Source organism: Plecotus auritus (genome assembly GCF_963455305.1).
Source record: "Plecotus auritus genome assembly, chromosome: 4".
NCBI lineage: Eukaryota > Metazoa > Chordata > Mammalia > Chiroptera > Vespertilionidae > Plecotus > Plecotus auritus.
In genome coordinates this window covers 164581820-164594771 of record NC_137775.1, presented here as the reverse complement: position 1 = coordinate 164594771, position 12952 = coordinate 164581820, and the positions used below count along the sequence as shown (strand labels likewise).

Here is a 12952-nt window from a genome sequence, read left to right as displayed (position 1 = left end):
AATAAATTGAAGCTATTACTACCAATGGATGAATAACCTCATTTGACCCAAACATGTCATGCTAAGGTGATAACTGGACAATAATTGGCTACAAAGGTAGTTACAAGTTGGGAAGATCTTGAATACTTGGCCAGGAAGTTTGGATTTTTTTTTTACTTAAAGTTTTCAAAGAGGGAATTTTGTATATCTACAGCCAATATTAAACTTCTTCACATTTTCTGAGCACATCCTTGGTGGACAGGAGGAGGATGGTACTGAAGGAAGATCCTGGATTAAAAAATGTAAGAAAATGTATAGAAAATAACATATATCCAAATATAAGAACACTGGCTCTGACCTCCCAGTTTATAGGATTGTTAAAGATATATTGGATGGAAAGATATATTGTTATATTCTAGAAGTGTCAATTTCTAAAAAGTTAAAATTATAGAGAGAAATTTTTAAATAGGATATGATTGAACTGACTTTATTCACTTATCATCCAAAGTTTAATGTCAAATCTCTGGCTTCTCATTCTGAGCAAATAAGGATGGGTTCAGGGAAGAAAGACAGACAGAAATAAAATATAAACTAAATTAAAAAGTCTGTATTCAACCTAGCTGCACACTTACAAGTTAAGAATGAATTGACGTCCTGGTGAGGGATGTTGCTAATGGAGGAGGCTATGTATGTGTGCAGACAGGGAGCATATGGGAAATCTCTGAACCTTCCTCTCAATTTTGCTGTGAATCTGAAAATGCTCTAAAAATGGAAAGACAATCCAAAAGCTTTAACAGTAAAATACAATTTTACCTCTAAAAAAGGAATGAATTGACATCAGTTTTACCAATAAATACTCAACACGTTTATTAAACAGCAGCCGTGTGCCTTACACTGTGCTAAGGGCTTCACATACTGTATTTCAATTAACCCTCACAGCATACTCATAGCGAAGTATTTTATTATCCCATTTTTCAAATGAGAAAACTGAGACTCAGAGACATTAAGGAATCTGCCCAAGTACACAGAGAGGTTCAATGGCTTGAACTAGGATCGAAAACCAATCGTGGCTGCTCTAGTATGCAGTACAAATTGCTAAAACAACCACTACTACCACCTCTATCCACATGTCGACCACCACCATGGTGCCACCAGAACAGCGAGTGCAGCCACCCTCCCTGTTCTGACTACCACAGCTACCTCCTCCAACACTGTCCTCACTGTCATAATTAGCACCACCACCAAATCACCACAGATGCCAACACTACCATCATCAGCATCACCACTAACAACAAGCATTTCCACCACCGACACTCCCTTTTGCCTCTAAGGAAGACTAGTTTTCTTTAACCAACTATCCTACCAGGAAAAATAACAGATGTGCATAAAATCCAAGAATAAAATTCTTTCTGCCCCCCTTCCTGCGATGCAAGGGGCATGTCTTCGCATCCCTATCAACAACAATTCCCCTCCCAGGACGACTGTCCTCAATATCTCCACCACAGACAATTGCTAAGATATTGCTGAGATCAAAAGCATCAGAATTCGTGGTCTTTCCCCTGGCCATGCAGTAATGCAGTTTATAAATAAAGACTATTTCTAAATTTTAAAAGAATAACATTTATAAGATGAAGTACATATTTGAAGGAATGATTCTGCAAAATCATGCTCAAAAAGGAACTGGTTGGAAATGCAGAGTCCCAGGCCTCGCCCCTCATCTGATCCATCAGAATCTGCGTTTAAATTCGGTATTCAGGTGATCTGCAGCACTTTAAAATGTGAGAAGCAATGCCCTAAATCCTTTAATCAAATCTATCATTCTGCATAAACTCAGTGGGTGTCTGTTTGTTTGTCTATTTTTTTTTTTAAGAGCTCGACTCGGATGCGTAAGAAACAACATTTCCTGTTAAATAAGAGTATGGAGCTGTTTTCAGAAAGCTAAGAGTCTAGCTGGTTCCTCACTGAGCCATGGAAACAAAAACAGGTATTCTTTCCGAGAAAGCAGAAAGCAGGCTGCAATGGGAGGGGGAGAAATGCTGCGTATGTGGGAAAAGAATGTCAGAAAAAGGGTTAAAAAATGAGGTGGAATATGAACAGACATTTGAAAGAAACAATAACAGAGTGAAAACATTCTTTAAATAGAACAGGAATAAAGAGGACATGGAAAAGTGCTGCCCCCCTTTGAGGTAGAGAGGGGAAAGCTGGTAAAAGCTGACGCTAAGTGGCAGAGGCTGTTAATGAAGTTCTCAAGATGTGTTTTCAGCCCTTCCCTTCATATAGTAATCTGTAATCAATTTAGTCCTCCGCAGTCAATTTTTAAGAACCAGAGTGACATGAGCAATTTAAGCATCACCCAGGGAGGAAACCCCGATCCCTCCTAGCCCCTTCCCCTCTTTCAATCCTCACCCCTACTCATGCTCTTCCCCTGTATGCCGAAAGTCTCTTTTCCCTTTTCAGTTCCCCCTCTTAGAAACACATGGGCATCATCGTCTTCCTCTCTGATGAACATACGCAATTAAAATCCATTTCTGAAGTACTGACAGATGCCCACCACGGGCCTGTCGTATCATGGAGCATCACAGGATGCTAAGGAATTGGAGAAGCCTACCTTAAGGAGCGCAGTCCGTCTGTAAACTGGAGTCTCTGCTCTCTCCTTCTGTCTCCTCCCGACAGCCAAGATTAGTGCTGGTTGATTCCAAAGGCTAGAAAAACATTTTCATATGTGTAAGTCCTCAATTTTAGCATCGGGGTCAATTGCTTCTCTTCCTATTTTTATTTTGCCTTTAAAATGTTTTTTTTTTTCTTTTGTGTTTTCTACTTATTCCATTTTATTTCCCATCCTTTAAAGGCCCTGCCCATGAAACATGACCATCCACATAATTTTTTTTTTCTTTTTGCTTCAACTATTAACTGGAAACAATGTTAGAAAGTGTTTAAAACACAATATCCAAAGAAAAGTTGTGTGGGCAATATATTCTACTGTTTTACTATTTCATTCATGGTATATTTACCATGTAATTGAAAATGTCACCTCTTAATTTTATGCTAAAAAAGGATAATTCTATTTCTGGGGCACGTAAAGCTCCACGTTTGTAACACTCGCCCACCCACACCAGAGTCTGTTAGTGCCAAAGTATTAGATTTCAGAGAGACGATAACTAGTAAAAACAAATCTCTTCCCAGGCAGAATTAATCCCCTCTCTTCTGAGCTCCCAGGGCACTGCAACACACTGCTGCTGTAGTTCTTTGAATTGTTATTAATTGTTTAAATGGTTTGACTCCTCCATTAGACTATTCTATGCCTGGCAGGTGAAAATTCACTGCAATTCGGATGACGAGGTGTTCGGTTTTTGGTTGGCTGAAACAGAAATTATTTTTTGAAAGATTTCTCTGGCTGTCATTTAAACATATGTGAAACTGTACAGAAGTGCCGATGAAAATAATCTTATGCCTCACTATTTTTTGTCTATCATATATATGTACATATATGTATTTGTGCTGAGTAATTCCTGAATCAAGGTTCTTTATATATCTATACACACACCGATTCTAAGAGGCAGTCTAACAATCTGGGCTTCTTTTCTGATCATTTAACTCATTGAGCACCAGCTGCTGCCTCTTTGCAATGGGGATAATAACTGTACCTACTTCATAGACTTAAAATGAAATAATACATTCAAGGGCTCAGTATAATGCATGACATATAGTAGGTGATAGGAGTTCAATAACGGCATTGATTTTTCATCAGAAACGGGAAAACTAAGAGTCCTAGGTATTAAAGACAAGTTTTACATTAGTTTTGAGTAATGTTGTAAATTGTCTTGCATTTCAGCACTCTGCCAACATATTCCGAGATAACCCAAGCCGAAAAGCTAGTGCGATGTGAGAGTTCTCTCCTAATTTAACTGCATATGGACCAGAGTCCTTAAAATTACCACTACCTGTCTCGCTTACTGCAAACCAAATACCTCCCCTCTCCCCGATTCCTGAGCACAGACTAAATATGAGTGAAGTACAGAAAGCTTTGCACAAATACACACCATCACACAAAAAAAGTAGATACCTCAGCCAAGTGACATTTGTTTTCATTTAACGGTGGGTGAAGTGGCCCGGTAGGAGATTTTTACGAGGGAGCTCCGAACGGCTGGCTCCTTCTCATTCCCATCTCAGCTCCAGGGGGACCTTCCCCGAGCATCCTAGCACGGCACTACCCATGCCTGCCTCCCGTCCTCTGTCCATGGTTGCATGTCATTGTCAGCATCCGAGATTAACTCCTTATTTCTTATTATATTATCTGTTTCCATCCTCCCAGTAGCATGCAAACTTTGAAAACTCAGTCGTTATTTATTTAATGAATTAATAAATGAATGCATGCATCAATTTGCTCCTGCGTTTTTCTCCCGGCTCCCGGATTCTCATCTAGCATTCTCTCTAGGAGTTTAGGAAAATATCTGGATATTTCCCAATTTTATCAGAGAGGGAGCAATTAGTTTCCACTGCTACTTACCGGTGTATGCCTCTGCCATCGCCTCCTGCTCTGAGTTACTTTATTTATTAAGTTAGCAGTTAACCCAAGTGCCGTGTATGGACGTATAATCTGGAAAAGACACTTGCTAGTTTAAGCAGAGTTCGTTTTTTTTTTTCCCTGCTAGGAGATATTTTGTAGAGAAACACAACTGTGTTACACGCTTTGAAAGATGATGAGAGAAGAGAGACCTACAAGTGCACCGGCCCCTATTTCTGTAAAAGAGGTGGAAAATAGAAGCCGAGACTACCCTCAAGAGAGCTTGATCTATCAGGTGGAAGTTCAAATTGTTTCAAGATGAAAATATTCATTTTTCACCACGGTGGATTATTATTCTCTCTGTCATGATGAGGTCTGTAAATCTGTGAAGGGTAATTATATACAGGATAATCACCAGCTGTTGTCTATTTGGAAGGAGGTTACAATAGGAAAAAACAAATGTCCTCAAATAGACTGTGGGCTTCTTGAGGGTAGGGGCTGCATATTAAATGTTTTGAGTCCCCTTTGGGGGGCTAGGACAGCTCAGGGTGACATAACATAATGTTAAATATGCATTAAGTTGCTAATAGATACGTACGAAGGATTGGGCTGAATTTCAATGTAAGGGAAACTTTGCTGATCGGGGAGTTAACTAAAGGTAGGTATTGGCTTTTCTCTAAAATTGCTTTCCAAAGAAAGCAAACTAACTCATTAAACCTGATAAATGATATTGTTTCTAAATAGAATTAAATTACTTTTTTTTTTAGTCCCTCCAAAAGGTGACCTTCTTTTATATTATCATATATAACAAGAACAAGTTTTAGCAGAGTTCATTTTTAATAGCAGACAATTTTCCTTCCACTCACTGCAATTCAAAAAGTCACTGGATTCTAGCTTCATAAATGGCTTTAAAGTGAGATGGACTAAATCCCGGTTTTGCAGATGCAAACCTTGCTCTGGAGAGACGGAGCTGGGAGGTCACTCAACCTTCCCATTGTTTGTGGCAGAACTTCACGTTCGCTCCCTCGGCCACAGGAACCGGGGTTTGAGCATTGCAGTAGCGTTTGCATCAGTCGGCTGTGTTTTAGTGGCCAAATGTGGAAGACAAGATATACAATTCTCTCTAAATTAATATCTGCCCCAAGGCAACATTTTTTAAAGATGAAAAGGGGCATAGTCTCATAAAGATGGGGAATTTTTTCAGCCTCATAAGAAACCTGAAAATATCACAAATGTGTGATTGCCACATTTTAAGATGCTTATTTTCTAAGGACCCCTTTGACCAACTAATTTCATTCCAAGATTTATTTGCAAATACAAGGTATTCTATTTGAAGCGTGGCTTCTTATAACAGAGCTGTCTTAAGATACTTTTGATTGAGTTACAGAAAGAAATATACTGTACTGTTCATCTCGGTGCACGTCTATACCTACACAGAAGAGACACAAGTTCCAAGAAACCGGGCTCACAATTGCCACAAAAAATGAACTTTGCTATTTTCTATTCTACTCCACTTCATTTTTTTTTTTAAGTGTAGCCCGTATCCACCGAATTGATTGCAGAACCCACGGCTGGGTCTTCTGCGTTTCCAAACACTCTGCCGATTCCTCTTCCCAGACCATCCCCGAGGTCAGGAGCAACCTGCAACACCGCTTCTACAATATAGACAGTATTTTGATAATGTTCAGACAGCAAGAGTTAAATTTCTGCAAATGCCAAGTGCTTCTAACAGGTGCAAACCCCTTGCGTGTGCAATAAACCTCTACTGCTGACAGTTCATTGAGAGACCAGAGAGCCGGTCCTCGATCCCACAGCCACGGCCAGGATGTCACCTTCCCCAAAGTCTTTTGCCTCCAGAGATTTCCCTCCAGTGTCTCTCACACAATTAGCTCTTTCATCAGCCTGGGTCTCTCCTGCTTATACCACACACACTCAAGGTTTATCCGACACCCATGCCTGTGTGCTCCCTGATTTTTGAAACTTGGTCTACGTTACGGTCAAGGGCTGAGTCCTAACACACCTGTAGTAGCTTTATGGAACCAAGTCCATCCTGCTCTCAGGTAACTGGTGGTCGGTCGGGGATGTAGGGTGCCCTAGGATTAACCTCCAACCAAAAAATCTCCCCCGGTGCTAGCTCTACCACACGGTGCAGAGCACAGCAGCACCCTCCACCCGGCAAAAATCTCCCGGTTCAATGTTATGTCCATGATGTGGGGCTACAACAGGGAAATTCTCAATGTTTGACCCCCAGCAGTTGACCATAGGGAGGTACTCAAAGAACTTTAATTATTCTCTGCTTATTTAGCCCCCAAAAGGGTAATTAATGTTCTGAAAGAGAATTCTGAAAAGAGAGCATGGTCAGGTGTCGGCTGGTCAGCAGCAGCTGAGAAGCCGGGAGCTATCGAACCCAGGACGGATGTCAAAGCAGAGTGAATATTCACATCTAAATCTTAGATTCTCCTACAGGTTTCTCCTATAGATTCTGTGTGTGTGTGCCTTTGCAAGACCCCTTTACGCCTTGCCCAGATTCCTTTCCTGGTCCCATTTTTTACTGCTAATAACAGCATTCCCGGGAATAAAGGGACGGGAGAAGATTCCCCTGCAGTGGGGTAATGCTGTAGGGTTTGAATGCATGGTGAGTCAATGCAGCCCTCCAAGTCACCAGACTGCAGGTGGCAGGGAAGGGGAAGGGGCTATGGAAGGGAGACAGAGCCTGAAAAACAAAACCCCTGCTTTGCCCCTTGTCTGTCCTCTATTGGGTCCCCTGAAAGCCCCCAATCACACAAATTAGGGGGGTCCCTGAGATCCCCCTGGGGTGGGGAGTGGGGAACTCCCCTTCGGGCAGACAAACATGCACCTTTTGCCTATACCAGTAATCTATCTCTCCAGGGAAGCAGCAGAGACCCGATGGGTGCAAGTTGCAGTCCCATTCCCCCGGCACCTCTGTCTCCTGAGTGCCCAGGAGACACTCAGCCTGCCGGGGGGAAGAGTGTTGTGCCGCCGTCTGCCTTTCTTCTCGTCCTATTATATTGTTATTATTATTTCTCTTAACCAGCACATCATCCATCAAACCGCAATTTTGATCATCCGGACGGTGGATAGCCACCTGGCAGTCCCGGGACGCGCGGGATGCTGCAATCTTAGCCCAACATGCCTGGTACAGAGTTAGGGGAAAAGTGCCCACTGCTGCCTTGCTCTACCCGGCGGGGATGCTAAGGGCTGCGGGTCCTTGGAACCAACGTGCCCCCCTCCCAAGGTGCCGCTAGCCCGGGCTGCACCTGGTCCGGATTAGGTTCGTCCCGGGATGCACCAGGCATCAAAGGAATTTAGGAGGAAATAGGGAGATGTCTCGGTCCCCAACACTAATTCTGGCACTCCAGACCCCCATCTTCCCAGCCGTCCGCACTGCCATCACCCACCCTAAGCTCCTGTGCCCACCACCAGACCACCTACGTGGAGGGCGCGCCGTTCCCCAAATCCAGCCTGCGCCCCGGGCTCGGGACAGCTTGCCTAACTCCGGACACTCTCCCAGGGCTTGCTGGACCACCGTGGCCGCTCTTCTTACCTCCAGCCTCCGGGATCCCTTTCTTGCCTCCTCTCAGCACCCAGCTCCCAGCCAAATGCCTTCCCACCCATGCCCATCCCACTTTCTCTACCTTGCCCGCTCTTCAGAGGCTCCCAGGTGGTGCCGTCCCCGGAGTAGTGACTGAAGGAGCCAAGGTGGCACGGTCTCCCGGGGTGGGTTCTTTGGGAAACTCACCTCCCTCTGGAATTTGCGTCCTCCGGAGAGGGGACAGGGCTCCCACAAAGCTGTTTCCGGGGACGGTACGAATCTCCCAGACCCCCGCCCACCCTTCGCGCTCTTACCCAACTCGGGTCCCTCTCCTGCTTCCTGTGTTGTCTCTGCCTTTTGGTCTCCCGGACTGGTAGGGTGAGTCCCAGCCCGGACTGGAGCGAGGCAGCCGTGGGTGCAGCCCCACTCGCGGGTCGGGGTGGGGGGGAGAGGGGCGGGCGCGGAGGCGCACAGAGCTCTCCTACTCGCCCCTCCCTCTCCTGGGACCGGAAAGGGCTGACGGGGGCGGAGGGGCTGGGGGGTGGGGGGGGCTGGCGCTCATCAATTCCGCATCCACCTCCTCTGCAGCAAGGGGGGGGAAGGGGGTGGAGGGAGGAGGCGGGAGGGGTGGGGCAAGAGTGCGGGCGAGGATTTAAAGACTCTTAAGTCTGGAGAACTTTGCGCACTGCTCACAGCTGAGCCAGGGAAGCTAGGCGCCTGGAAGGTGAGCCTTCAGGACTTTGGGGAGATAGAAATAAAGCATAGGGGGAAAGCAGTTGCCTTTTGGCTTCTAATACAAGCTGGGACTCGGTTTAAAGTATCCCTTAAGGAATTAAAGTGTCAGGTAATCGAGAGGGGGCCAGGAAAAGAAGGGCTGGAGACTAACGCAGTTTGCTTTCATCTCAAACTAGGAGAGGCAGCCCCCCCAAATTTTGGGTGGGCTGCGCCGCTTCGCCGGCGGACCTTCCTGGGTTGGAGAGGTGCGCGCCACCCGCGCCTCGCCCAGCACCTGGCCTCTCGGGCAGCAGTTGAGCGCTGGAGTTCAGAGCCTGGAGGCACCACCTGAGAAGCCCCTTCCCTTCTGCTGAGCTGAGTCCAGCTGCCCAGCCAAAGCATGAAAGGTAAGGAGGGTCTGGGGGTGAGCTTGGGGGTGGTCCCAGGGAGGGTGGACAGTGCTGCTGTCCGAGGGACCTTGTGTTGTTTTGGCTGCAGAACTGCTGTTGGATGGTGGTGGTTGAGGTTCTGATGGAGGGTCAGCCTAGTTTTCATCTGCGTCACTTCACCTGGTTAAAGAAAAGATGGTGGTCCTGGGAAACTTAGGGTTTCCTATTGATGGTTTGTGACTTCTATTATGTGGTTAATAGGATATTTTCCTCCAAAGTTTTAATCTCCAATGTATTGGGTATGAAAATTTTGAAGCTGCAAGTGATGGTGTTCATTAACTAACAGACAATGTCGGCATCTATGTGATGTGTCATGGTTGTTCTGGATATTGGGAATGAGTACAGTGGTGAATGGGGTTGCTTGTTAAGTCGTGTTTTACAGAGAATTATTTTCCAACAATCATTTATGCATAGCAGCCATTCTTCACACCTATTAGGAAAAATATGTTGTGTGCATAGTTTCCAAAAGGGTGCTCTTTTTTTTTTCCCTTCTTTTTCATGATGCTCTTTCCAAGCTGGGGTGAGAGACATCAAGAAAAGCTCTAACAAATTAATTCTTCCCATTTTGCTTGAAGTCTAAGAAAATCCAGCCAGAGTCAAAAATCAACAATGTCATTCAATTTTAGCCTATTACTCCGGCTTTATTTTGAAAATCTATTAAGTTCTATCTGAAAGCTTTAACCTGATAGTATGTGGTATATGGAAGGCAGGGGTCCACTATGGATCTTCAGGAGACCCTCACGATATCATGGCTGTAGTTAACCTGAACCAAGTCATCTATTCAAGGCTATTTCTTGAATTTATTGGGTGATTGAAAGTGAAATGTTCAAAATAAACCCAAGTGTGACCCTGTAGTTCCTGAAACTAATCTTTAAATAGCCGAATGTCCAAGTTTGAGTCTGTCTTAGGTGATAAGAGACAGCAAATATTTTATGTACTTGGACCACTTTGGCTTACCATTAAAGACAAAGTAGGATTGAATGCATTTAGTGGTGTGGGATTTATAAAATATAATTTGTAGTAGCATTTTGCTAGCCTACTATGTGCTTGGCTAAAGAACTCAGCTTTAAAAATTCAAAATTGCTGGTTTTCTTCCCTGGCCTTATGAGAGGAACCAAGGTGATTAGATTTGCAAAACATCTTTGCAGTTTCAGTGTTCTCGGGGGCACTCATTTCTACTCAATATTTTAACATGGCTCAAAACATCCCTCAGCTGGGATTTGCTTGGGTTCTATGCCTCTAACCTACTGTTAATTTTAGGAACTCTAGCTGCAAGAATAATATTGAGTCACATTGTAAAATGTTCTAAGATTATTTATTGACCACACCAGCATACTAAGCATAGTAAACATGAAACCCTTATTATAATTTACTCATAAGAACACATAAATAATCTCAGAGTTGTATTGTTTTATGATGCTTAGAGTTAAAGAAATTTAGCTGATCTAAATTCGACTTGTTTCCCATTTTCCTGTGTTTTTTGGAACTCTAGATAATGAGTAGTGATGGATAGATAAAGATAGAATTTGCTGCAGTCGGTTAAAGAAATGGAGCTATGACTTAGCATCGTAGTGCCGTGGCAACTCGGTTCTTGGTAAATGTCTCAGACTCTTTTCAATGTTGACATGAATGAAGATATTATCTATTGTTGGTGTTTATCAGAGTAAAAACAAAATGGAAATAGGAGACCGGTGATATTTTAAATGATAGCCTAAACCAGTGTTCTAAACTCGGGCTGCAAATTGGAATCAATGAAGAACTTAAATATACATAAATATATATATATTTATATATATAAATGGGTGCCCAGACCCTACCCGATACCAAATAAATCAGAATATCTGAGGAAGGGGTCTATATTTTGATATTTTTAAAAATATGATTGTAATGTGCAGCCATGATTGGGAACCACTGGCTGATATGGTTCCTATGGGATTTGGTAGATAGAGCCTGTTAATGTCGGAGGGTCTTAGTGAAAATAAATGCTATATGTTCTATTGCCGGTCTAATCTTTCCTTCTTAAAAAAAAAAAATGTACTACTTGAGTTCCCAATTAGAAGAAAGATTTTTTTTTCTATTCCTTTTTTAGGTAGATGTTTAAACCATAATAGCTTCTGGGGGAAAATTTGTGTTTTTTTTTTCTCCAGAAAACAATCTATTGAGTTTGAATCTTATTTGTCTAGAAAATGCTTTAACAAATTAAGTCTACCTATAGGAGATATTGGAATTAATGCTTTATGAAACATAGAACCTGACCTCATTTAGCTAAGGTCATGGTATGTAATGTGTAAATATGTACCCTTTTGAAAGGGGATAAGGAGACAGGGGGTAGGGGAGGCTGGGAGAAGGCAATGGGGGAAAAAAGGAAATATATGTACTACTATATGTAATACTTTAAACAATAAAAAAAATGAAAAAAAAAGAAAGGGGAGAAGGAGAAAAACAATACCATTCTCCTTGGCATACCAACTAACAGATCCCGGGTGCTGCGTATGTTCTAGAATGTTCACATAAATTATTTATTTAAAGCTTACAATAGCTTTGTGAGGTATCAGCTATTATTCTAATTTATGTATGAGGAAATTAAGGACCCATTCGGTTAATAGATTTGCTCAAAGCCACAAACCAAGTAAATTTAATATGTGTTTGAACCCAGTTCTTCTTGTTCTAAGTTCAATACTGTAACAAAATACATATTTACATATATAATTTATATATTTAAATTTAAGGACAGAATTTTTTTCTAAAAAAGCAGTTTTGGTAAAGAGCACAGATTCTGACATGGCTCTGCCTGGGTTTTATGCCCGGCTCCATCACTTTCTAAGAAGCTGTGGGATTTTGGGCAAATAATTTAACCTTTTCATGCCTTAATTTCCTTTGCAAAAAGAATTTTTCTAATGAGAATTAAATGAGTTAATATGTGTAAGTCACTTTGGGTAGGTGCCTGGTGCATAGTAGGTTCTATGTAAGTGTTATATTATTTAAATGTCATTTATTCAGAAATATTTTTGATTGTTTATTATATGCCAAGAATTGCATTATGCCCGATGTTACATAAAAAAATAAGACATGTCCCAATCTTCAAGGATTTTGTGTCTAATAAAGAATGACCAATACATCAAAAATCATTCCACTCAGGAATGATATTTTCTTCCATTCTAATTTTAATTAAAAGCATTATTTTGAGTGACAACTGTGTGCTCTTCAATATTAATATGATCTTACAGAGGTCCGTAAAATGAGGATTATAAAACCAATGATAATAACATGTTGTCACAATGGCATTAACTTGTTTTCAATTCTACTATCAATACACACAAATACATTCAAATATATTTTGGGCTTTACTTTATGGGTTTAGAAAACTGATAATATGGAAAGGTTTCAGGTCTTTAAAATTTTATATTCAGGGTGAAGAATTTAGGGGCTGGGAAGGGGGGGGGGGGAGAATTGGTAGAAAATGTCACCAGAATCTATTCCCAAATGCAATTTTCTTGAATTGTTTTCCGAAAAGAAGTGTTGTCTAGAACATATTTTTGTAAAATAAAAAGCAAAATAATTTTAGGGTAAGAAGTGTCCATCAAGGAGTACAATTAAAGGTCTCTATTCAAGACTGGCTCGGCAAAACTCCACCTCATAGGAGCTGGCTACGCTTCTCCCCCGAGCTGCTGCCCCGCATTGCATCAGACCTCCAGGGTACCTGTGACACCTGTGGTATAAGACGCTGTCTTTGTTCAAATGAAAAGCCTCTCA

At 42.3% G+C, this 12952-nt stretch overlaps 2 protein-coding genes across 3 annotated transcripts in view; one reads left to right on the top strand and one right to left on the bottom strand.

Moving 5' to 3' along the window:
• LOC308246119 (uncharacterized protein) overlaps positions 1 to 8550 on the bottom strand; it is a 202033-nt gene extending 193483 nt beyond the window's left edge. Inside the window, exons 1-2 of the mRNA XM_080664072.1 lie at positions 8351 to 8550; positions 2588 to 2681 (exon numbers count right to left, since the gene is read on the bottom strand). The gene's annotated coding sequence lies outside the window, so the exon portion shown is untranslated. The remainder of the gene's footprint in view (positions 1 to 2587; positions 2682 to 8350) is intronic.
• A 168-nt stretch (positions 8551 to 8718) lies between these two features.
• The window catches only part of CALCR (calcitonin receptor), a 74915-nt gene continuing 70681 nt past the window's right edge, over positions 8719 to 12952 (top strand). For both annotated transcript variants that reach the window (XM_080664612.1, XM_080664611.1), the window contains exons 1-2: positions 8719 to 8760; positions 8948 to 9157. In XM_080664612.1, the coding sequence (XP_080520738.1) occupies positions 9151 to 9157 (7 nt within the window). In that variant the 5' untranslated portion in view covers positions 8719 to 8760; positions 8948 to 9150. The remainder of the gene's footprint in view (positions 8761 to 8947; positions 9158 to 12952) is intronic.